Raw genomic sequence first — 23,544 nt, forward strand, 5'->3', positions numbered from 1 at the left:
CATAACAATGAATTTCAGTGCAAAAAGGGGCCATTCCACATTAAGTTAAATTGGTAAATTGATTTATTATTGTCACATAGTCATAGAGGAGTACAACACAGAAACAGAGCGTGTGGCCTATCTAGTTCGGGTCTACTCCCATCGACCTGCACTGGGACCATAGCCCTCCATATCCCTATCATCCATGTACCTATCCAAACTTTGCTTAAGTGTTGAAATCCAGCTCACATCTATCACTTCCACTGGCTACTCATTCCACACTCCCATGACCCTCTGAGTGAAGAAGTTTCCCCTCATGTTTCCCTTAAATATTTCACCTTTCACCCTTAACCAATGACCTCTAGTTGTAGACCCACGCAACCTTAGTGGAAAAAGCCTGCCTGCATTTACCCTATCTATATAGAAACATAGGAAACCTACAGCACAATAAAAGCCCTTCGGCCCACAAAACTGTCCTGAACATGTTCTTACCTTAGAAAGGGTTACCAATAGCCCTCTATTTTTCTAAGCTCCATGTACCTATCCAGGAGTCTCTTAAAAGACCCTATCATTTCCGCCTCCACCACCATCACCGGCAGCCAATTCCATGCTCTCACCGTTGTCTGCGTAAAAAAAACTTACCCCTGGCACCTCCTCTGTACCTACTTCCAAGCACCTTAAAACTGTGTCCTCTGGTGCTAGCCATTTCAGCCATTGGAAAAAGCCTCTGACTATCCATATGATCAATGCATCTCATCATCTTGCACACCTCTATCAGGTCACCTCTCATCCTCCTTCGCTCCAAGGGAAAAAGGCCAAGTTCACTCAACCTATTCTCATAAGGCATGCTCCCCTATCCAGGCAACATGCTTGTAAATCTCCTCTGCACTCTTTCTATGATTTCCACATCCTTCCTGTAGTGAGGCGACCAGAACTGAGCACAGTACTCCAAGTGGGGTCTGACTAGGGTCCTATACAGCTGCAATATTACCTCTCGGCTCTTAAACTCAATCCCACGATTGATGAAGGCCAATGCACTGTGTGTCTTCTTAACCACAAAATCAACCTGCGCAGCAGCTTTGAGTGTCCTATGGACTCAGACCCCAATACTCTATACTTTTATACAATATCCCTCTGATCCTCCACACTGCCAAGAGTCTTACTATCAATACTATATTCTGCCATCATATTTGACCTACCAAAATGAACCACCTCACACTTACCTGGTTTGAACTCCATCTGCCACTTCTCAGCCCAGTTTTGCATCCTATCAAATGTCCTGCTGTAACCTCTGACAGCCGTCCACGCTATCCACAACACCCCAACCTTTGTGTCATCAGCAAATTTACACACCCCTCCTCCACTTCCTCATCTAGCTCATTTATAAAAATCACGAAGAGTAGGGATCTCAGAACAGATCCCTGAGGCACACCACTGGTCACTGACCTCCATGCAGAATATGACCCATCTACAATCAGTCTTTGCCTTCTGTGGGCAGGCCAGTTCTGGATCCACAAAGCAACGCTCCTTGGATCCCCTGCCTCCTTACTTTCTCAATAAGCCTTCCATGGGGCACCTTATCAAATGCCTTGTTGAAATCCATATATACTACATCTGCTGCTCTACCTTCATCAATGTGTTCATTCACATGCTCAAAAAATGCAATCAGGCTCGTAAGGCACAACCTGCCTTTGACAAAGCCATGCTGACTATTCCTAATCATATTATGCCTCTCTAAGTATTCATAAATCCTGCTTCTCGGGATCTTCTCCATCAACTTACCAACCACAGAGGTAAGACTCACTGGTCTATAATTTCCTGGGCTATCTCTACACCCTTTCTTGAATGATGGAACAACACTCACAACCCTGCAGTCCTCCGGAACCTGTCCCATCCCCATTGATGATGCAAAGTTCATCTCCAGAGGCTCAGCAATCTCTTCCTTCACCTCCCAGAGTAGCCTGGGGAGCATCTCGTCCGGTCCCGGTGATTTATCCAACTTGATGTTTTCCAAAATCTCCAGCACATCCTCTTCCTGAATATCTACATGCTCAGGCTTTTCAGTTCGCTGTAAGTCATCCCTGCAATCGCCAAGATCCTTTTCTGTAATGAATACTGAAAGAAAGTACTCATTAAGTACCTCTGCTATCTCCTCCAGTTCCACACACACTTCTCCACTGTCACACTTGATTGGTCCTATTCTCTCACATCTTATCCTCTTGCTCTTCACATACTTGTAGAACGCCTTGGGGTTTTCCTTAATCCTGTCCACCAAGGCCTTCTCATGGCACCTTCTGGCTCTTCTAATTTCATTCTTAAACTCCTTCCTGTGAGCCTTATAATCTTCTAAATCTCTATCGTTACCTAGTTTTTTGAACCTTCATGAGCTCTTCTTTTCTTCTTGACTAGATTTACAATGGCCTTTGTACACCACGGTTCCTGTATCCTACCATCCTTTCCCTGTCTCATTGGAACATACCTATGCAGAACCCCACACAAATATCCCGGGAACATTTGCCACATTTCTTCCATACGTTTCCCAGAGAACAAATGTTTCCAATTTATGCTTCCAAGTTCCTGCCTGATAGCCTCATGTTTCCCCGTACTCCAATTAAACGCTTTCCTAACTTGTCTGTTCCTATCCCTCTCCAATGCTGTGATAAAGGAGATAGAAATGTGATCACAATCTCCAAAATGCTCTCTCACTGAGAGATCTGACATCTGATCAGGTTCATTTCCCAATACCAAATCAAGTACAGCCTCTCCTCTTGTAAGCTCATCTACATATTGTGTCAAGAAACCTTCTTGAACACACCTAACAAACTTCACCGTACCTAAACCCCTCACTTCAAGGAGATGCCAATCGATATTTGGATAATTAAAGTCTCCCACCACAACAGCCCTGTTATTATTACACCTTATCAGAATCTGTCTCCCTATCTGCTCCTCGATGTCCCTGTTATTATTGGGTGGTCTATATAAAAAACAGTAGAGTTATTGACCCCTTCCTGTTCCTAACTTCCACACACAATCCCTCCATAACTTCCTCCTTTTCTGCAGCCGTGACATTAGCTCCGATCAACAGTGCCATGCCCCCATGTCTTTTGCCTCCCTCCTGTCCTTTCTGAAACACCTAAAGCCTGGCACTCGAAGTAACCATTCCTGCCCCTGAGCCATCCAAGTCTCTGTAATGGCCATAACATCATAGCTCTAAGTTCTAATCGACGCACTAAGCTCATCTGCTTTGTTCATAATACTCCTTGCAATAAAATAGACACATCTCAAACCATCGGTCTGAGCGCGTCTCTTCTCTATCACCTGCCTATCCTCCCTCTTGCACTGTCTGCAAGCTTTCTCTATTTGTGAGCCAACCACCTCTTCCTTTGTCACTTCAATTCAGTTCCCATCCCCCAGCAATTCCAGTTTAAACTCTCCCCAACAGCCTTTGCAAACCCCCCTGCCAGGATATTGGTCCTCTTGGGATTCAAGGACAACCCGTCCTTTTTGTATAGGTCACACCTGCCCCAAAAGAGGTCCCAATGATCCAAAAATTTTAATCCCTGCCCTCTGTTCCAATCCCTCATCCACGCATTTATCCTCCATCTCATTCTATTCCTATACTCACTGTCACGTGGCACAGGCAGTAATCCCGAGATGACTACCTTTGTGGTCCTGCTTCTTAACTTCCTTCCCAACTCCCTGTAGTCTGTTTTCAGGACCTCCTCCCTTTTCCTACCTGTGTCATTGATACCGATATGTACCACAACCCCTGTTCTCCTTCCCACTTCAGGATATCGTGGACGCGATCAGAAACATCCCAGACCCTGGCATCTGGGAGGCAAACTGCCACCTGTGTTTCTTTCCTGCATCCACAGAATCGCCTGTCTGACCCTTATGCCTTATAATTTTGTGTACCTCTGTCAAATTTTCCCTCAATCTTCTATGCTCCAAGGAATAGAGTCCTAACCTATTCAATCTTTCCTTATAACTCAAGTCCTCCAGACCTGGCAAAATCCTTGTAAATTTTCTCTGTACTCTCTCAACCTTATATACATCTTCCCTGTAGGTAGGTGATCAAAATTGCACACAATACTCTAAATTAGGCCTCACCAATGTCTTATACAATTTCAATCCCATCTCCTGTACTCAATACTTTATTTTATGAAGGCCAATATGCCAAAAGCTTTCTTTACAACCCTATTTTGCCACTTTAAGGAATTATGGACCTGCATTCCCAAATCCCTTTGTTCTACATCACTCTTTAGTGCCCTACCATTCAATGTGTAAGACCTACCCTGGTTGACCCTACTGAAATGCAACACCTCACACTTGACTGCATTAAATTCCATATGCCACTTTTCACCCCATTTTTTCCAGCTGATCTAGATCCTGCTGCAAGCTCCGATAGTCCAACTGGCTGTCCACTACACTCCTGAATCTTGCTGGTCCAGTTAACCACATTATCACCCAAATCATTGATACAGATGATAAAGAACAATGGACCCAGCACTGATCCCTGCGACACTCACTACTCACAGGCCTCCAGTCAGAGAGGCAACCATCTACTACCACTCACTGGTTTCTCCCACAAAGCCAGTCTAATTCAGTTTATTACTTCATCTTGAACACTGAGCGACTGAATCTTCTTGACCAACCTCCTACGTGGGACCTTGTCAAATGCCTTGCTGAAGTCCATGTAGACAATATCCACTGCTTTACCTTCAACTTTCCTGGTAGCTTCCTTCAAAAACTTTCTAAGATTGGTTAGACACAACCTACATGCACAAAGCCACGCCGACTATCTGTAATCAATCCATGTCTGTCCAAATATTCATATATCTGGTCCCTCAAAATAGCTTTCCATAACTTTACCACTACTGATGTCAGGTTCACCAGGCTATAATATTGTGGTTCACTTTTAGAGCCTTTGTAAAACAGCAGAACAAGATTAGCTATCCTCCAATCCTCCGGTCCCTTGTCTGTCACTAAAGATGATTTAAATATATCTGCTAGGGCCCCTGTAATTTCCTCCCACAGGGTCTGAGGGAATACTTTATTAGGCCCTGGGTTATCCCCCCTAAATTGCGTCAAGACAGCAAACACCTCCTCCTTTGTAATCTGTATATAGGGTCCATGACCTCACTGCTGCTTTGCCTCACCTCTATAGGCTCTGTGTCCATCTCCCAAGTAAATACAGATAGAAAAATTGTATTTAAGGTGTCCTCCATTTCTTTTGGCTGCAAGCTTGGGTTACCATTCTGATCTTCCAGAGGATCAATTTTGTCCCTCGCAGTCCTTTTTCTCTTGACATACTTGTAAAATCCCTTGGGATTCTCCTTCCCCTTGTCTGCAGGACAACTCATGCCTTTGTTCAGCTCTCCTGAGTTCTTTCTTAAGTGTCTTCTTGCATTTCTTCTATTGCATAAGTACCTCATTTGTTCCTACCTGCCAATACACGCTCTGCATCTCCTTTGTTTTTATAAACCAGGGCCTCAATATCTCTTTTAAATCAAGGTTCCCTAAACCTGTTATCTTGACCTTTCATTTTGACAGGCTTTGTACTCTCAAAATTACACTTTTGAAGGCCTCCACTTACCAAGTACATCTTTACCAGCAAACAGCCTGTCCCAATCCACACTTGCCAGATCCTTTCTGATACCATCAATATTTGCCTTTCTCCCATCTAGAATCCTAACCCATGCGCCATACCTATCCTTTTCTACATTTACTTTAGAACTAATGCCATTATGATCACTAGTTACGAAGCGTTCCCCTACAAAAATTTCTGTCACTTGCTCTGTCTCATTCCCTAATAGTAGATGAAGTCTCGTTGGAACTTCAACATACTGATTACCAAAACACAGTGGAAAAACTTGTCTTGCATATCATTCATACAGATCAATTCAATTCAAAGTGCTTTGAGGTAGTTCAAAGTAAAACAGTAACAGAATACAGACTAAAGTGTTATTGTCACAGAATGTGCAGTGGCCAGGTAGATAATAAGGTGGAAGATCATAAGGTGGATTGTGAGTTCAAGGGTTTGTCTTTTTGTACCAGAGAATCTTTCAGTATCTTTTAACAGTGAGATATAAGCTGACCTTGAGCATAACGGGATGTGCTTTCAGGCTTTTGTACCTTAGACCATAAGATATAGGAGCAGAATTAGGCCATTCAGCCCATCAAGTCTGCACCATTACATCATGGCTGATCCCAGCTCCCACTCAACCCCATGCACCTGCCTTCTTTCCATATCCTTTAATGTCCTGACTGACCAGGAAATTATCAACTTCCGCCTTAAATATACCCACAGACTTGGCCTGCACTGCAGTCTGTGGCAGAGCATTCCACAGATTCACTACTCTCCAGCTAAAAAAAAAATCCTCTGTACCTGTGTTCCAAAAGGTCGCCCTTCAATTTTTACCCTCACCATAGGAAACATCCTCTCCACATTTACCCTATCTAGTGCTTTCAACATTCAGTAGGCTTCAATGAAGTCCCCCATATTCTTTTAAATTCCAGTGAGTTCAGGCCCAAAGCTGCCAAACACTGCTCATATGTTAACCCCTTCATTCCCAGAATCATCGTCGTGAACCTCCTCTGGACCCCCTCTAATGACAGCACATCCGTTCTGAGATATAGAGCTCAAAACTGTTGACAATATTCCAAGTACAGCCTGGCTAATGTCTTATAAAGCCTCAGCATTATCTCATTGCTTTTAGATTTTATTCCCCTTGAAACAAATGCCAACATTGCATTTTCCTTCTTTACCACAGACTCAACCTGTAAATTAACCTTCTGGAGTCTTGCACAAGGACTCCTAAGTCCCTCTACACCTCTGATGTTTGAACCTTCCCCCCATTTAGATAATAGTGTGACTATTGATCCTTTTATCAAAATACATTATCGTACATTTCCCAACACTGTATTCCATCTACCACTTTTTTGCCTATTTTTCCAATTTGTCTAAGTCCTGCTGCAATTGCATTGCTTCCTCAGCACTACCTACCCCTCCACCTATCTTTGTATCATCTGCAAACTTTGCCACAAACCATCAATTCCATTGTCTAAATTATTGACAAACAATGTGTAAAGTAGTAGTCCCAATACTGACCCCTGTGAAACACCACCAGTCACTGGCAGCCAACCAGAAAAGGCCCCTTTTATTCTCACTTGCTGCCTCCTGGCTGTCAGTAATTCCTCTATCCATGCCAGTATCTTTCCTGTAACACCATAGATTTTTATCTTGTTAAGCAGCCTCATTTGTGGCACCTTATCAAATGCCTTCTGAAAATCCAATAAATGACATCCACTGCCTCTCCATTGTTGACCCTGCCTGTTACTTCCTTGAAGAACTCTAACAGATTTGTCAGGCAAGATTTCCCTTTAAAGAAACCATACTGGCTTTGACTTATTTTATCATTAGTCTCCAAGTACCCCAAAAACTCATCCTTAGTAATAGATTCCAACACTTTTCCAACCACTGAGGTTAGGGTAACTGGCCTATAATTTCCTTTCTTTTGCCTTCCTCCCTTCTTAAACAGCAGAGTGACATTTGCAATCTTCTAGTCCTCCGGGACCATGCCAGAATCAAGTGATTCCTGAAAGATCACAACTGATGCATCCGTTATCTCTTCAGTCCATCTGGCCCAGGTGATTTATCCACCTAAGACCTTTCTGTTTGCCTAGCACTTTTTCCTGCTCCCTGACACTCATCAACCTCTGGCACACTGCTAGTGTCTTCCACAGTGAAGGCTGATGCAAAGTACTCATTAAGTTCTTCTGCTGTTTCTTTGTTCCCCCATTACTATCTCACCAGCATCCTTTTTCAGTGGTCCAATATCAACTCTCACCACACTTTTATTCTTTATAATACCTGAAAAAGCTTTTGGTATCCTGCTTTATATTATTGGCTAGTTTGTCCTCATAGTTCACCTTTTCCCTTCTTATAGCTTTTTCAGTTGTCTTTTGTTGGATTTTAAAAACTTCCCAATCATCCAACTTTCTACTCACTTTTGCTACCTTATACGCCCTTTCCTTGGCTTTTATGCAGTCCTTAACTTCCCTTGTCAGCTAAGTTGCCTACCCCTGCCATTTGAGAACAACTTCTACTGTGGGACATATCTATCCTGCGCCTTGTGAACTATTCCCAGAAACTTCAGCCATCTCTGCTCTGCTGTCATTCCCACCAGTATCCTCTTCCAATCTACCTGGGCAAGCTCTTCTCTCATGCCTCTGTAATTTGCTTTATTCCATGGCAATACTGATGCATCTGACTTATGCTTCGCCCTCTCAGGTTGCAGTACGAATTCAATCATAATGTGATCACTGCCTCCTAAGGGTTCCTTTACATTAAATTCCCTAATAAGATCTGGGTTATTACACAACAGCCAATCTAATATAGCCTTTCCCCAAGTAGGCCCTGCACATCTCCTTTAAACTTACTTCTCACTTTAAAGCTATGCCCTCTAGTTTTAGACTTCACTACCCTGGGAAAAGTCTCTGATCATCTATCCTGTATCTATGCCCATCATTTTATCAGCTTCCATAAGGTCACTCCTCAGTCTCTTTTACTCCAGTGGAAAACAGTCCCAACCAATCCTGTTTTTCTTTGTAACTCACCCTGCAGTCCCAGCAACCACTTTGTGATTTTTTTCTGACCCCGCTCCAACTTAATCATATCCTTCCTATAACAGGAAGTGGGTACTACAAATTCTTCCACTGATGGGCCATGTGGGTGAGTACTTTTTTTGGGTGGCCCTCTCCACCTGTCAGGGCTTTTGTGCTGGTTAATAAGTTCAGTGTGGGTCCCACAGATGTGGCACACTACCCACACAGGTGTGTGAATTGATGTGCTCCCTTTACCACTTCCACCAAGAGATTCTGTGCTTCCTTGGTGTATACCATCTCACATTCCTCTCCACCTCTACCTCTGCCACACAAGCTACCTTTTGGTTGGAGCCCTCATTCACTGTGTTCTCTGGGTGCCCTAACATCGCTTATAAATAGGTTGCAGTTTGAAGTGACTCTGGAGCATTTCTTCCCTGCTCTACACCAATTCCTTCTCTGCCCGAGCAACTCTTACCAAGTTTCCTGAGAGATGAGTTCTACCATTTTGTACAAGGGGTATGTTTAAAGTGGGCTGCCCTGCAATGCCATTTCATTCTGCAACAGGCAGTAAAGTATTTGAATACCCGCAATTTGTAGCTCCTGTTCCCCACTTAGAAGCAGATCTTCTGTACTCTATGAATAAACAGTGGCTGATCCTACAGAATGTTGAGAAGACTGTTTGTCCCAACTACAATAACAACAGACCTCATTGTGCCGACTGTACTCCAGTCCCAGCTCTTTCTCACCCCCCACCCCGTTCACCCTCCTTCCTTCCACACTGTGCCATGCTTATTTTCTGCAGGACCTGGGCCCTTGCTCACTGCCTGTTTAATGGATCAAGTACAGTACTAGTTATATTGCCACATGAATACAAGAGATTCTGAATATGCTGGAAATCCAGAGCAACACACAATGTTGTTTCAATTACATGGCCTTTCATGATCTATTCATATCTCACTAAACACAGATTTTATTTTTCTCTTAGTTGTGAGAAAGATCAGTTTCTCAGTTGCATTGCACACTTTCTTGAAATAATGAGAAATAGGAGCATTCCTGAAACTGCTTTGACCTAATATCACAGATGTACATCACTCCACTACCAGCGTAGTTTAGTTATCTGGACCAGTAGTCTAAATTCTTAACAAAAGTTATCATGTATCTGGAACAATGTAACATGTTTAGTTTCCCCAGGTTTTCTCAGCATTAGTGATATCTACTTCAATTTCTTTTAGCCAACTCCTCTGCCCCTCCCTAGCATTTTTGCCTTGATCCCTGTTTAATTGCCCTTTCAATTAACATATCCATCAGCGGCAACTGGTGCTTTTTTTGGGCAGACCACTATATTCAACCTGTTCACCCAATTGAGCTTAATTGAAATATTAAACAAACCTCACAATCCTGGTGGTCTCTGGCCATTTAATTAATGACTAATACATTTAATTTGGACAGCAGTAAATAATCACCTTTTAAAATGGCAGATGCAATCCTTTCCTTTTGAAGGTTAATCTACCAAACAATTTATTTGAATCTTCATAACATCAATTCCTGTCTAAATTCCACCTTTACACCAACTGTTACAAACATTTTTTTTGAATTAGTCAACACTAAAATTCAAACAGCAACTTAAATAGTAGTTGTTATTGGTTTTCGGTTTTAACTTATATTTAGATAACAGTCATTAATAGGTTAAAGAATCTCAGTAGCCATCTTTAAGTTGGTAGAATTCTAGCGTAACTATTGTTTGGGAAGGTTGAATTAGGAGAGATGTTTACTTTGTCTATTTTCTTTGTTCTATTTGGTTAAGAAAAGATTATTAAAATTAACATTTAAAAAACAAAATATATTGAGTCGTAAACAGTCATGCAAAGCAGCTCACTTGCCCAATATCCAAACAATGTTATTCTAAATTTAAATAAAGAGACTTTGTAAATTCTTAAGTTTATTGTCCTTCTCAATTACCAGCCTGATTGACCTATGGAAATTGACCTATGCTACAATGGAAAATTATGGCAAGGCATCTACAGGTCTCCCTGTTTCTCTCCACCTAGACTACTGGCTGAGACGGTTATTGTTACAACTCAGCTCTATAGTGTGCTCCTGTTCACTGAGTATTGCAGCTCATGCAGTGGCTTACAGCCAGGCTTTAAATGGAGTTTACATATGGTTCACTCACACCACAACCTGGCTGCGGTGAAGAAAATTGCAAGGCATGTTGTGCAGAACGTGGCCGCTGTAACTTAAAGAAGAATATACCATTCTCTTGGCTTTCATTAAACAGAAGAGTTAACAGTCAGAGTTTGGATTGAGTTAGCCCTCTTTGGTGAGAGTTCTACTGATAACTGAAGGTTGCTGCACATTGTGAGACTCCTTATCCCATCAGTGCCAGAAAATCAGGTTAACTGATCATACGTATTTACATACAGAAGTATAGAGACTGCACTTAAAGAATCAAACCAGTCCAGTTTCTCTGAAGCACTTCGGCACGTATGAGCAAAAGCAAATCTGAATGTAATGGGATGCAAGTAGTCATGTGCTAAGTGTCTGAGAATAAGATAGAGCTCCACATATTGTGAAATATTAGATCAGCTAGCCAAAGGCCTAGTAAGACCCCTGTTATCAGAAACACTGTAAAGAAGGGAAAAGCAGAGCAATTTAGTGAGTAAATTTCAGGGTCTTTTTAACGGAACATGGATTTCCTTGAAGACAGAATGAAAATGTAATAGTGAAGCTGTTGTCATTAAGGTATTGCATTAGGTATGAAGATGCACAAAGCAAAATTATGTATTTCTATATTTACAGATTTGCAGTCTATTTACTTAAGATGTAATCCCTGAGTAAGCTAATTATTTTGTCCTCCATATATAGTTTTTAATGTTCTTGGATTATTCGATCTCTGGCAAAAGCAAAATTTAGCACCTGATTCTTTGGCTTGTTCAGGGAACAATCCAGAACAAGGATCCATAGTTTCTGTTAAACAGCAGTAGATGAAATAAATGGTTCTGTGGTTGAATATCTGAATCAGATTTGAAATTGCAACTTTTGTAGATTAATCTCCCATCTAATCAATGATTGTTCCATCTCTTGACCTTACAGGGCTGGGAGGAGTGTGTTGATGCGGCTGTCGTTCACTTACTCAGAACCTGTCTTTCAAGAACCTCTAAGGACCAGGCATTGAACCCCACAAACCAACTCAGCATGCCAAAAGATACCAGCAGGTTAAAGAAACACATCACCCTCTTGTGTGACAGGCTGAGCAAAGGAGGTCAGCTGTCTTTAGTTACAGATGCCCCACAGCATGCAATCAATGTACCAGGTAAAGATGACCTTGGAGAGGAACTACTGTTGGAATAAGAGTGCATATTGTTTTATGTGGCTGTACGTTTCAGTGTGAAAGTCGCAGCAGTAGACAGTAAATGTTTATAGTTCAAACACACGTGTTCTTATCTGCTATAAGTCACATTGTGTGAAAGGAATAATGGTTTATGCAAAGCTAACCAACTAATAGATAATGTGCTGTAATTTGTGAGAACAGATTTGATGAAGGATTATTATAATGCAAGATAAGGAATCATAAAATTAAAAATCTGTACATTATGGAAAATCTATTTTCATTAAGTCCTTTGGACTGCTGGTAGCTTTAGTATTTCAAAGCATTTTATTCTTCCTATACACTCAAGCAAATATTTGTGTTGGCTTTACACAAATCATTTTTAACCTTACAGCATTGGAATGCTGGATTTTATCTTTAACCTTTCATAGGAAACTTTGCGAGGAATGATTATTTTTTACCAATCCACAACATACACATTTTATTGCAGAGTTTAAGATTGCTGCAACAGGGAGTTTATTTTATCTACCACATAGTCTGCCCTTGATATCCGTTTGGAACTAGAAGAAATGTTCACATTCTGGGTTTGTCAGACAAATGCGAATAAACCACCATCCTCAGACTAAGGAGTTTTCACGTTGTGGAGGAGTAAACACCTGCATTTACTTTCTCTTTCTTACCTACCAAGTTGTCTAATGTCATATATTCAGAGAATATGGGTCTTTATTCATTCCTGGGATGTTGCAAATGTGGGCAGCATTTATTGAACAAATCTCACTGCCCCTTACCATTTGATAAACAGTTGCTATAAACCCCAGTATGTTGCTTGTACCAGTGTTACTTCTTTCTCTATAGAACATAACTTCAAAAAATAACATGCCAGTTTCTGAGGTTTAACATAAATTTAGCTTTTCCCTTCTGTGCTTTAGGTCAATAAAAAAATTACTTCAAGTTTTAAAACCTATTTTATTCCATTAATAATATAGCATTTTGTAATTTACAATTTCATTGCATAAAATTTAGGGAGGTATAAACATCAAAATGTAGATGCGGGCACAAGAATGGTTTGAAATTTAAGTGTTCAATTCTAATGAGCCTTATCCTATATGAGACAAACACTCTGCTGTGTAGGCTACAGCAGTGCTCTAGTTGCTGACAACCTTTTATCCCTTTCTTATAAATACCCTGAAAGTAGATACATACGGATAAAAGTCGATCATCCAGGTGGACCTAGAGCAACATTCACTAAAGTGGGGGAGGGGAGGGGTAGACTTTCCTTCCCTGTGACCCATGATGGTTTTTTACATTGAGTTTCTGTAGTCACCCATACTGATAGTAGGTCTTTATTCTAATTTTGTCCTGTTGAATTTTATTTCCATAGTTCTCATGGTGTAGTTTGAATTTAACTCTCCAGATAAGGAGGCTGAGCTTCAGAATATTGGGCCATCATTCCAATTATATTTGGCAGTTTAGACAGTCATTTATGTACTTGATAATCCAGTTTGCACCATGAGTTCAAGAGATCTAGGTTAACATTGTCCAAAATATTTGTCAGCAACCACTTTTGACAAATGAAAATATAGGAAGTTGCATTTTTGATGAGTGAATAAAAGTAGGGAATAAATGTGTGATGACGTGAACCTCGTGTTCTCATTCTGTCTGTATGTGTATGTGTATGTCAAGGTTGATCTTATGATATGTTAAATAGTGAGAAGAAAATTAAATTATACAGGTGATTTTTCTCCTGTCTGAGTGCTTTACTTCCTTGATTTTTGAATGTTTGTAGATGCTTATTTGTTAATCTACATATGGAACTCACTCCCAGACCAAATCCCTTTCATTGATGCCCTAATTACTGTAAGGCAGCTCTACTGAGCAGGCATGTTATTCGCCTGTCCAACACCAAGTCCCTAAACCAGACACTCTGTTCCTAAATGGAGAAACAAAAGAGTGTAGATGCTGGAAATCTGCCTGAGCATACACAAAATATTGGAGGAACTCATTAGTTTTTTGCAGCATCAATGGAAGGATTTGAACAGTTAGGGTTTTGGGGGCTGAGACCCTTCATCAGGATTGGAAAGAAAGAGGGTAGAGGCCGGAATAAAAGGGTGGGGGAGAGGGAGGAGCGCAAGCTAGAAGGTGTTAGCTGAGAAACTGGAGAGTAGCAGAGATCACAGAGGTGGAGCTATGAGAGAGGATCTCACAAAATTCCTGTACAAGAGAGGAGGAAAACATTTTCAAGTAAGATACCTCAAAGACACTTTGCAGTCGAACTGCAAAATAGAGACATAAGAGAGACTTCAGATGCCAGAAATCTGGAGAACAAGATTAACAGGCACTCAGGGAAAGATTCATGGATGAGCACAAAGCCTCTTTGAAGAAATGCAACATTCCCACTGACTCCTGACAATCTCAGGCCAATGACCATGTGGAGAAGGAGCATCAGAATGACATTGCATTAGGAGCACACATGTAAGTGGCAGAAAGAGCAAATCAATTTACAGCTATACACCCACCCACTTGTCATAATCCTTCTATCCCACTGTGGAAAAATTTGTGGTTCTCGTAAAAGCCTCTTCGGGCACCTCAGGGTCCACTGAATTGGAGCCATCCTTGGCCATGATGGAGCATATTTGTTATACTTTTCTAAAGTGAGTGAGGTGCCTAAAATCTGTCACCTTCTGTTTCGCAGTTAGCAACGTTGAAAGTCTAAGCTGTTTAAAAGAGGATACTACATGAGTATTATTTTTTATACAGTGGCATGCAAAAGTTTGGGCACCCCGGTCAAAATTTCTGTTACTGTGAATAGTTAAGTGAGTAGAAGATGAACTGATCTCCAAAAGTCATAAAGTTAAAGATGAAACCTTCTTTTCAACATTTTAAGCAAGATTAGTGTATTATTTTTGTTTTGTACAATTTTAGAGTGGGAAAAAAGGAAAGGAACACTATGCAAAAGCTTGGGCACCCCAAGAGATTTGAGTTCTCAGATAACTTTTACTAAGGTCTCAGACCTTAATTAGCTTGTTAGGGCTATGGCTTGTCACAGTCATCGTTAGGAAAGGCCAGTGATGCAAAGTTCAAAGCTTTATAAATACCCTGACTCCTCAAACCTTGTCCCAACAATCAGCAGCCATGGGGTCCTCTAAGCAGCTGCCTAGCACTCTGAAAATTAAAATAAATGGTGCCCACAAAGCAAGAGAAGGCTATAAGAAGATAGCAAAGCGTTTTCAGGTAACCGTTTCCTCAGTTCATAATGTAATTAAGAAATGGCAGTTAACAGGAATGATGGAGATCAAGTTGAGGTCTGGAAGACCAAGAAAACTTTCCGAGAGAACTGCCTGTAAGATTGCAAATCAAAACCCTTGTTTGACTGCAAAAGACCTTCAGGAAGATTTAGCAGACTCTGGAGTGGTGGTGCACTGTTCTACTGTGCAGCGACACCTGCACGAATATGACCTTCATGGAAGAGTCATCAGAAGGAAACCTTTCCTGCATCCTCACCACAAAATTCAGTGTCAGAAGTTTGCAAAGGAACATCTAAACAAGCCTGATGCATTTTGGAAACAAGTCCTGTGGACTGATGAAGTTAAAATAGAACTTTTTGGGCACAATGAGCAAAGGTATGTTTGGAGAAAAAAGGGTGCAGAATTTTATGAAAACAACACCTCTCCAACTGTTAAGCACGGGGGTGGATCGATCACGCTTTGGGCTTGTGTTGCAGCCAGTGGCACGGGGAACATTTCACTGGTAGAGGGAAGAATGAATTCAATTAAATACCAGCAAATTCTGGAAGCAAACATCACATCATCTGTAAAAAAGCTGAAGGTGAAAAGAGGATGGCTTCTGCAATAGGATAATGATCCTAAACACACCTCAAAATCCACAATGGACTACCTCAAGAGGCACAAGCTAAAGGTTTTGCCATGGCCCTCACAGTCCCCTGACCTAAACATCATCGAAAATCTGTGGATAGACCTCAAAAGAGCAGTGCATGCAAGATGGCGCAAGAATCTCACAGAACTGGAAAACTTTTGCAAGGAAGAATCGGCGAAAATCCCCCAAACAAGAATTGAAAGTCTCTTAGCTGACTACAGAATGCATTTACAAGCTGTGATACTTGCCAAAGGGGGTGTTACTAAGTACTGACCATGCAGGGTGCCCAAACCTTTGCTTCAGGCCCTTTTCCTTTTTTCTTATTTTGAAACTGTAAAAGATGGAAATAAAAAAGTAATCTTGCTTAAGCAATGTGTCATCTTTACCTTTATGCCTTTTGGAAATCAGGTAATCTTTTACTTGCTTAGCTATTCACAGTCACAGAAATTTTGACCAGGGGTGCCCAAACTTTTGCATGCCACTGTATGTGGTATAGCTGTTTGTTACCGAAGTTGGGTATTAATCACATGGGCAGATGTTGGTGTGATGCCCATGCAGGATTGGGCAAGGGTGACAGATCCTTCCACTACACAGTTGGATTTTAGTGACCATCCACCACTTTTCTGGTTCAAAATGATCATTTTCATAAGTTTTCCACAAGGGATTTGAACCTAAGATCAGTCTAGAACAAGAACCAGCTAATGATCGGCCTAGGGGTGTTGCTGTTAGTGAGAGTGCTTGCTGCCACAAGCAATGTTCATGCATGTCATCTAAAACTTTGACAAAGCTCTATAGATGCATAGTGGAGTGTATCCTGACTGGTTGCTTCGCAATCTGATCTAGAAACACCAATGCCCAAGAATGGAAAGACCTACAAAATGTGGTGAATTCAACCCAGTAATCACAGGTAAAGCCCTCTTCACTGTTGATCATATCCCCCACAAGGAGCACTGCCAAAAGAAAGCAGCATCCATCATCAAGGACCTTTCACCATTCAAGCTCCCTTCTCACTGCTGCTATCAGGATAGAGATACAGGAGCCTTAAGTCCCATAGCACCAGGTTCAAGAACAGTTATTACCCTTCAACCTGAACTAGAAAGGATAACTTCACTCACCTCAGCTCTGAACAGATTCCACAATCTTTATTTTCAAGGACTCTATAGCTCATGTTCTCAGTATTATTTATTTACTTTATTTTTTTATTTGCAGTTTGTCTTCTTTTGTACATTGGTTGTTTGTCAGTCTTTGTGTGCAGTTTTTCATTCTATTGAATGTCTTTGTTCTATGTGAATGCCTGCAAGAAAATGAATCTCAGGGTAGAGTATGGTGACATGTACTTTGAAATTTGAACATCCCTATACTGGGAGAATCAATGGTATTAAAATAGGGATAAGCTTGTGTGATCTTTCAGGCTGATAGGGAATTGAGAACATTGAGAGTCCTTTCAAGTTAGGAAATGATACCTACAGCATGTTCTATCGTTGGCTGCAAACTCTTTATGGAACGCTGTAAAAGATACCAAACTTAGAATCTGTCACTCCATTGAGTGGTTATGTACACACTCAACCAATCCTGCAGGGCTTTTGAATTATTTGGCCTCTCCACATTTTGGAATGAGTTCCATGTTAAATGAAGAACTACCAAATGGCTCTGAATTAATAATGAAAAAATAGTGTAGAATCTGAAGGATATCACAGTAATTTGAAGTGAATGAACAGGCATTTCATTGTTTCTGTGGCTCAACTCTGCTGCAACCCATCCAACAAGGCTGTTTAACCCACTTCACACAGGATGTGCCAGCAGCCATGTGTGAAAATCCTGAAGTTGCATTATTGTTATCTCAGATCATTCAGGAATGCAACAATAACATGTAAAGAACATAATTAATGTTTAGAGCAGTGTTTCATATTAAGATATTTTGTGTTAATTGAGGCGGCTCAGTATAATTCCCTATAACCTCGACATGAGAAGCCCTTTGAATCCCTGAGCCTCTTTCACCACTGAAAATGCATGTCAACGAATTGGCCCCCAGCATCTACAACATTTTGGGGAATAAGCTTCTGTTTTCCATGATCGCTGTGTAAAGAAATGCATCCTGATTTCATCCCCAACAGCCTGGCTGACTTTTTAAAATTATGCCACCTCAATTTGAACTTTCCCACCAGAGGAAGTAGTTTTCTTTACATTCCCTTTTGAATCCATTAATCATTTCAGATTGCTTGTGAGTACAAGCCAAGATTACGCAATCTGCACTCGGTCTTTAACCCTTTAAGCCCCACTGTCTTCTGTGTGAAAAATCTAATGCAGCAGCTGCTGGCATTTATAGATGTGCTATACCTAACGCTGAAGCAAAACATCTGTGTACATGTCATCTTCCACCTGAGAGTTTCAATTTGTTTACAGTAAAAGAAAAGGACAATGATGTTTGATAATGTATTATTGCAATTAATTCCTGCTTATTTTGGCTGGAAAAAGAAGTAAAATGATTAATGTTAGAGGTTTCCATATTAAACATCACTGCTTTGATGTCATAGCAATAGAATCTTTGCATGCTGCACACTGACATTCAGCAGAGCTCAACTGCATTAGAACTGTAATGCACAGTTGCAGGCCCTTTGGCCCACAGATTAGTTCAGTTGTGCAAGGGACACAGGTCCCAGATTAGGATGTTGAACAATAGTCCTTAACAAAGATGCGCATTGCTGAAGGAGGGGCAAGCTTTCTGCTCCAGCTTGCTCCAACTGTTGCTGTTGGACAGTGATTGTTAGTTGACAATGGATGTCAGAACCCACAGAGTGGTGAGAACTCGAAACTTCTGAGGGGAATAGAACAGATGTATACAAATGGAACTGAAAAACCAAGAGAAGTAGAAGACAATGTCAAGATGAAAAAAGTGTTTAGAAACAACCTATTGTAACGGGCAATATATAAATCTATAAATGGGAAAGAAGTGCTTTGCAGTCAATATAATACTGTTGAAGTGTAGCCTCAGTTGTATATTGGGTAATAAGAGGTTTGACGGAAGAATAAACGCTGACAGAGCTGTCAGACTGAAATGTCAGACCTGTTTTGGTGCCTTAAGTACAGTGTAAGGAGGATCAACTCCACAGCACTGTCAGCACCCACAGAACTAGCAGCCATCTAAAAAATAATAGTCCTCCTTGAGACAACTATTAATGGTACATCTCCCGTTGATCCCAACATAAGACTGACTTCCACAGGTGGGGATCTGCTCTGTGACATCAGAGTTCTGATACGGTCGGTCTTCTCATTGTTCATTCCCTACAAGAGTAGCAGAAGCCTGGAATCAGGGTGATGCAACCACAATTAATATTGTGTATCGTGGGGCCGGGCTGGTGGTGCAATGACACCAGCGTTGGACTCTGGAACGGAGGTTCCCGGGTTCGAACCCAGCCGGGTCCGGTCCCGAGTACGCTTTCCATCCATGCCAGGTTGAGTGTCGGGATCGCAACTCGACCTCATAAAATATAGGGAAAAATACTGTGAAATGTCTGTGTGAGGAGTGGCGCACCACACAGTCTCTCTCGCTTGCTCCATGCCTTGTAAAGGCATGAAAAAGACATCATCCCACCAACGTCGCACATGCATGCACGCACGCACACGCCAAAAAAAAAAATTGTGTATCATGGAAGGTATATATGCAGGAGTAAAGCAGACATACAGTATGTATGCAGTGCTGGAGCTGGCTGCAGTGTTTTATCATACAGTAGTTTTATAACATGGAAGCAGATCCCTTGACCTATTTGAGTGTGTTTGACCTATTCCCTCTAAGCCAGGGGTTCCCAGCCTGGGGTCCATGGACCCCTTGGTTAATGGTAGAAGTCCATGGCATAAAAGACTTGAAAACCCCCACTCTGTGCCCTTCCTATCAACACTGGTGTTGTTTGCTCTAAGTGCTCATACTGGCTGCAGTGGTAGTTGTGGCGAAAGTAAAAGAAAACTGGACATGCTAAGAATATGAAATAAAATCAGAACATTATTGAAAATCTTGGTAGGTCAGGCTGCATGGAAAGTCAAGTAGTTAACTTATCATGCCTGGGATCCTTCATCAAAGTAGTTAGGGAGTGTTGGTGGTACCTGCAGTATTGGTTAGGGAGTGTCGTGTTCCTAATGTGGTCATAGAGAGAACATGCCAACTCTACACCGACAGTACCAGAGGACAGGATTGAACCTGAGTCTCTCGTACTGAGAGGCTGTGGCTTTCCTCACTATGCCACTTTGCTACCCAACAGCATCAGTCAGGAGTGTTGGCAGTGCTTGTTTTGTGGGTCTGGGAGCATTGGGCAAAATTGGACCAAAAGTCAGCGGTCCCCAACCACCGGGCTGCGGACCGGTACTGGGCCGCAAGGCATGTGCTACCAGGCTGCGAGGAAACGATATGAGTCAGCTGCACCTTTCCTCATTCCCTGTCATGCACTGTTGAACTTGAACATAGGGTTGCCAACCGTCCCGTATTTGTCAGGACATCCCATATATTGGGCTAAATTGGTTTGTCCCGTATTTCCCCCGCTAAGGTAGAGCGTTCCTATGAAACCTTTCGTGCCGAAATGACATGAAGCAAAGAAGCAATTACCATTAATTTATATGGAAAAAATCTTTGAGCGTTCCCAGACCCAAAAACCTACCAAATCATACCAAATAACACATAAGACTAAAAATAACACTAACATATAGTAAAAGTAGGAATGATATGATAAATACACAGCCTATATAAAGTAGAAATAATGTATGTACAGTATAGTTGGGAAGATGAAGGCAAAATCGATTTGTGGGGGAAAAATCGGCACGTACACACATGCTCACGTCACGCATGTGCACAAAGGTACCTGCGCAAGGCTTCATGGTTATGGTAGTCTTTCTGGGGTAAAGAGTCCCGGGATTTGACTGCTACTTTTGTCCCTTATTTGGGAGTGAGAAATTTGGCAACCCTAACTGTAAAAGACATGTTGAGGTGAGTTTAACCCTACTTGAGCACCCCCCCCCCCCCCCCCAGTCGGCCAGTCCGCAAGAATATTGTCGATATTAAACCAGTCCGCGGTGCAAAAAAGGTTGGGGACCCCTGCCATAAGTCATTGAGCTGGAGATGCATGCAGCTGTAATTTTGACTTTTTGGTTACTAATATATGATTCACAATTAATTCTGTGTCATTTTTATAAACATAGAAATGGAAAAGGAACAGACCCTTTGGCCCACCATACATTGCTGACCATTAAGTACCCCATTCTCCTGCCTTCTTCTCATAACCACTGGTGCCCTAACCCATCAAAAATCTATCATGTGAGTTGTTGATGGGGCCATGTGGAGAATAAAAATAAAAGTGATTAGTGTAAATGGGTGGTTGATGATTAGCAGTTTATTGGTGAGCCTGTTTCTGTGTGAAAACTCTCAAGCAGGCCCTGCAGTGTGAGACTTGTTGTACTTCATTCCATCACTTCCTTGGTTTCCATAATCAGTGGATGGTTCTTCTCTTCTCCCATTCTGAGATTTGATTTCAAGCCTAGTGTCAGAGTTGGCAGTGCTTGTGCTCACATGAGCACAATATGATCCCACTGATCCAGTCCTTTGGCGCAGTCCATTTCAGATGTGTGAAGCAGTGAAAGGACACATCAAGGGCTTTTTTCACTGGAGATTTCACCATGAAATTCCTTTCCCGGCATGAATCAGTACATTAGGAGGTGCTTACAAGAGGATGAGGTGAAGCTGTGGAGGAATTTAAACAATTTGAGAATTTTTAGTATGAGGTGCTTTTGAAGGTTGGTAAGAATCAAATTGACAGTTGAGAAGGATTTGGGTGGCAGGTGTAGACTCAGCTTGTTCACCAACTTTGGATAGGATAGGAAAATAAAAGATGCTATAATGATATAACCTAACAAAGAGTAGAGAGTTTTCCCAATTTCCTGGCCAACATTAACGAATTATGTGGTCAATATCTTGTGTGTGAGACACTTGACTGTGAGCAGTGGGTGGTGTTTACTGTCTGGTTATCTGTCCGAGGTCTCCTTCCACTGATCTACTGGAAACTTGGAATCGAGAACATAACATCAGAAAATGATGCAATGTTTTCTCTTGCCTCTAATTCACCAAATATTCTATCTAGCTGCAAAGTTCCCTTTATCTGCAAAGTTGGTTCCTAAGCAGCAGTACTAAGAGAATAGGGTCAGCCATTCCTGACTGCTGCAACCAATGAGGTCTCTTTAGACCACCCCATTTTGCTGCCCTTCAACCAACTGATGATCTCATTTTGAAGGCATCAGCCTTCAAATAGAGTGTTTGGTAATTAGCCGATCTGGAATGGAGTGATCTTCCCTATCTCCTTTCTGATTCAGTGTATACTGAGATTATTCATGCTACTGCCATCCCTGATCTTTGTGATAGAATCCCCAACTATGATTCCAGTCATTTATTGTTATGTACAATGAGGTACAAATACAAGGAAATCTTGCAGCAGCATCACAGCATGTAGGTACAAACAACACTTAGAATGTAAATTGTATGTAAATTATTCAAGACAATGAAGAGAAAAAATATGCAGAGCTTTGTACCTCACTGGTTAACTGAACTTTGTGCTTGTTGCAGTTTAATTCCCAACGATTCAGCCAGTTTGTGAAGTAAACTGGCTATAAAAGCTACCAGTGAAACCCTGTCCTATGGTGATTTGTACTAGTGCCTGTATCAGACACTTGAAGGGTAGCATTGTGGATTATCTGAAATTTGACAGATTAGTGTTTGCAACTCTGGTCAAAATTGTTAATATTCTAACAGATAGGCTTTATTCTAGTTAAAGAATACTGAATTATTGTAAAATATTATGTCTAAAATTACCACAACTTTAAAGAACAGTTTTATTAAATAGCAGTCTTGTAGAGTAATAATTGAATTTCTATTTTAATAACATAACTGGAGTAATTTTAACAATAAGCAGCTGTGTTGTACTCTGCAATTCTACAGGCACTTGATGAGCTCACAAATTTACTATGTTGAGATCAAAGTTTTGATCTGATGTTTATAGCTTGAAGGATTACCACTTCTGTTGTAAATTGGGCATGGGTTAAAGTGTGGCTGGTAATGCAAATTGATAGCTTTTCCTTAATTTATTTATGGTAACACACAAATTTATGTAGTAACACTGAACTGCTAAGTTGTTGGGTCATACTTAAAATTCAATGTATAACAACCTGCAGATACTAATTAAAGTCTTGAAGTTCACAGCTGGTCAAAACAGCCACTTATTTACTCTTGAACGCAGCAGGCCAGGCAACATCTATAGGAAGAGGTACAGTCAACGTTTCCGGCCGACACCCTTTGTCAGGACTAACTGAAAGAAGAAATAGTAAGAGATGGAAAAAATGCCAACTCCTTCTCGCAATTCCTCCGTCTCCGCCGCATCTGCTCTCTGGATGAGGCTTTTCATTCCAAGACGAAGGAGATATTCTCCTTTTTTAAAGAAAGGGGCTTCCCTTCCTCCACCATCAACTCTGCTCTCAAACGCATCTCTCCCATTTCACGCACATCTGCTCTCACCCCATCCTCCTGCCACCCCACTAGGAATAGGGTTCCCCTGGTCCTCACCTACCACCCCACCAGCCTCCGGGTCCAACATATAATTCTCTGTAACTTCTGCCACCTCCAGCCGGATCTCACCACTAAGCACATCTTTCCCTGCCCCACTCTTTCCGCTTTCCGCAGGGATCGCTCCCTACGTGACTCCCTTGTCCATTTGTCCCCCCCATCCCTT

The 23,544-nt window shown here is 41.5% G+C and overlaps 1 protein-coding gene across 1 annotated transcript in view; it reads left to right on the plus strand.

Moving 5' to 3' along the window:
• The window catches only part of bbs9 (Bardet-Biedl syndrome 9), a 382,854-nt gene that overhangs the window by 259,519 nt on the left and 99,791 nt on the right, over positions 1-23,544 (plus strand). The window contains exon 20 of the mRNA XM_072260598.1: positions 11,680-11,899. Coding sequence (XP_072116699.1) covers positions 11,680-11,899 — 220 coding nt within the window. The remainder of the gene's footprint in view (positions 1-11,679; positions 11,900-23,544) is intronic.

The sequence above is a fragment of the Mobula birostris genome, chromosome 1 (assembly GCF_030028105.1).
Source record: "Mobula birostris isolate sMobBir1 chromosome 1, sMobBir1.hap1, whole genome shotgun sequence".
NCBI lineage: Eukaryota > Metazoa > Chordata > Chondrichthyes > Myliobatiformes > Myliobatidae > Mobula > Mobula birostris.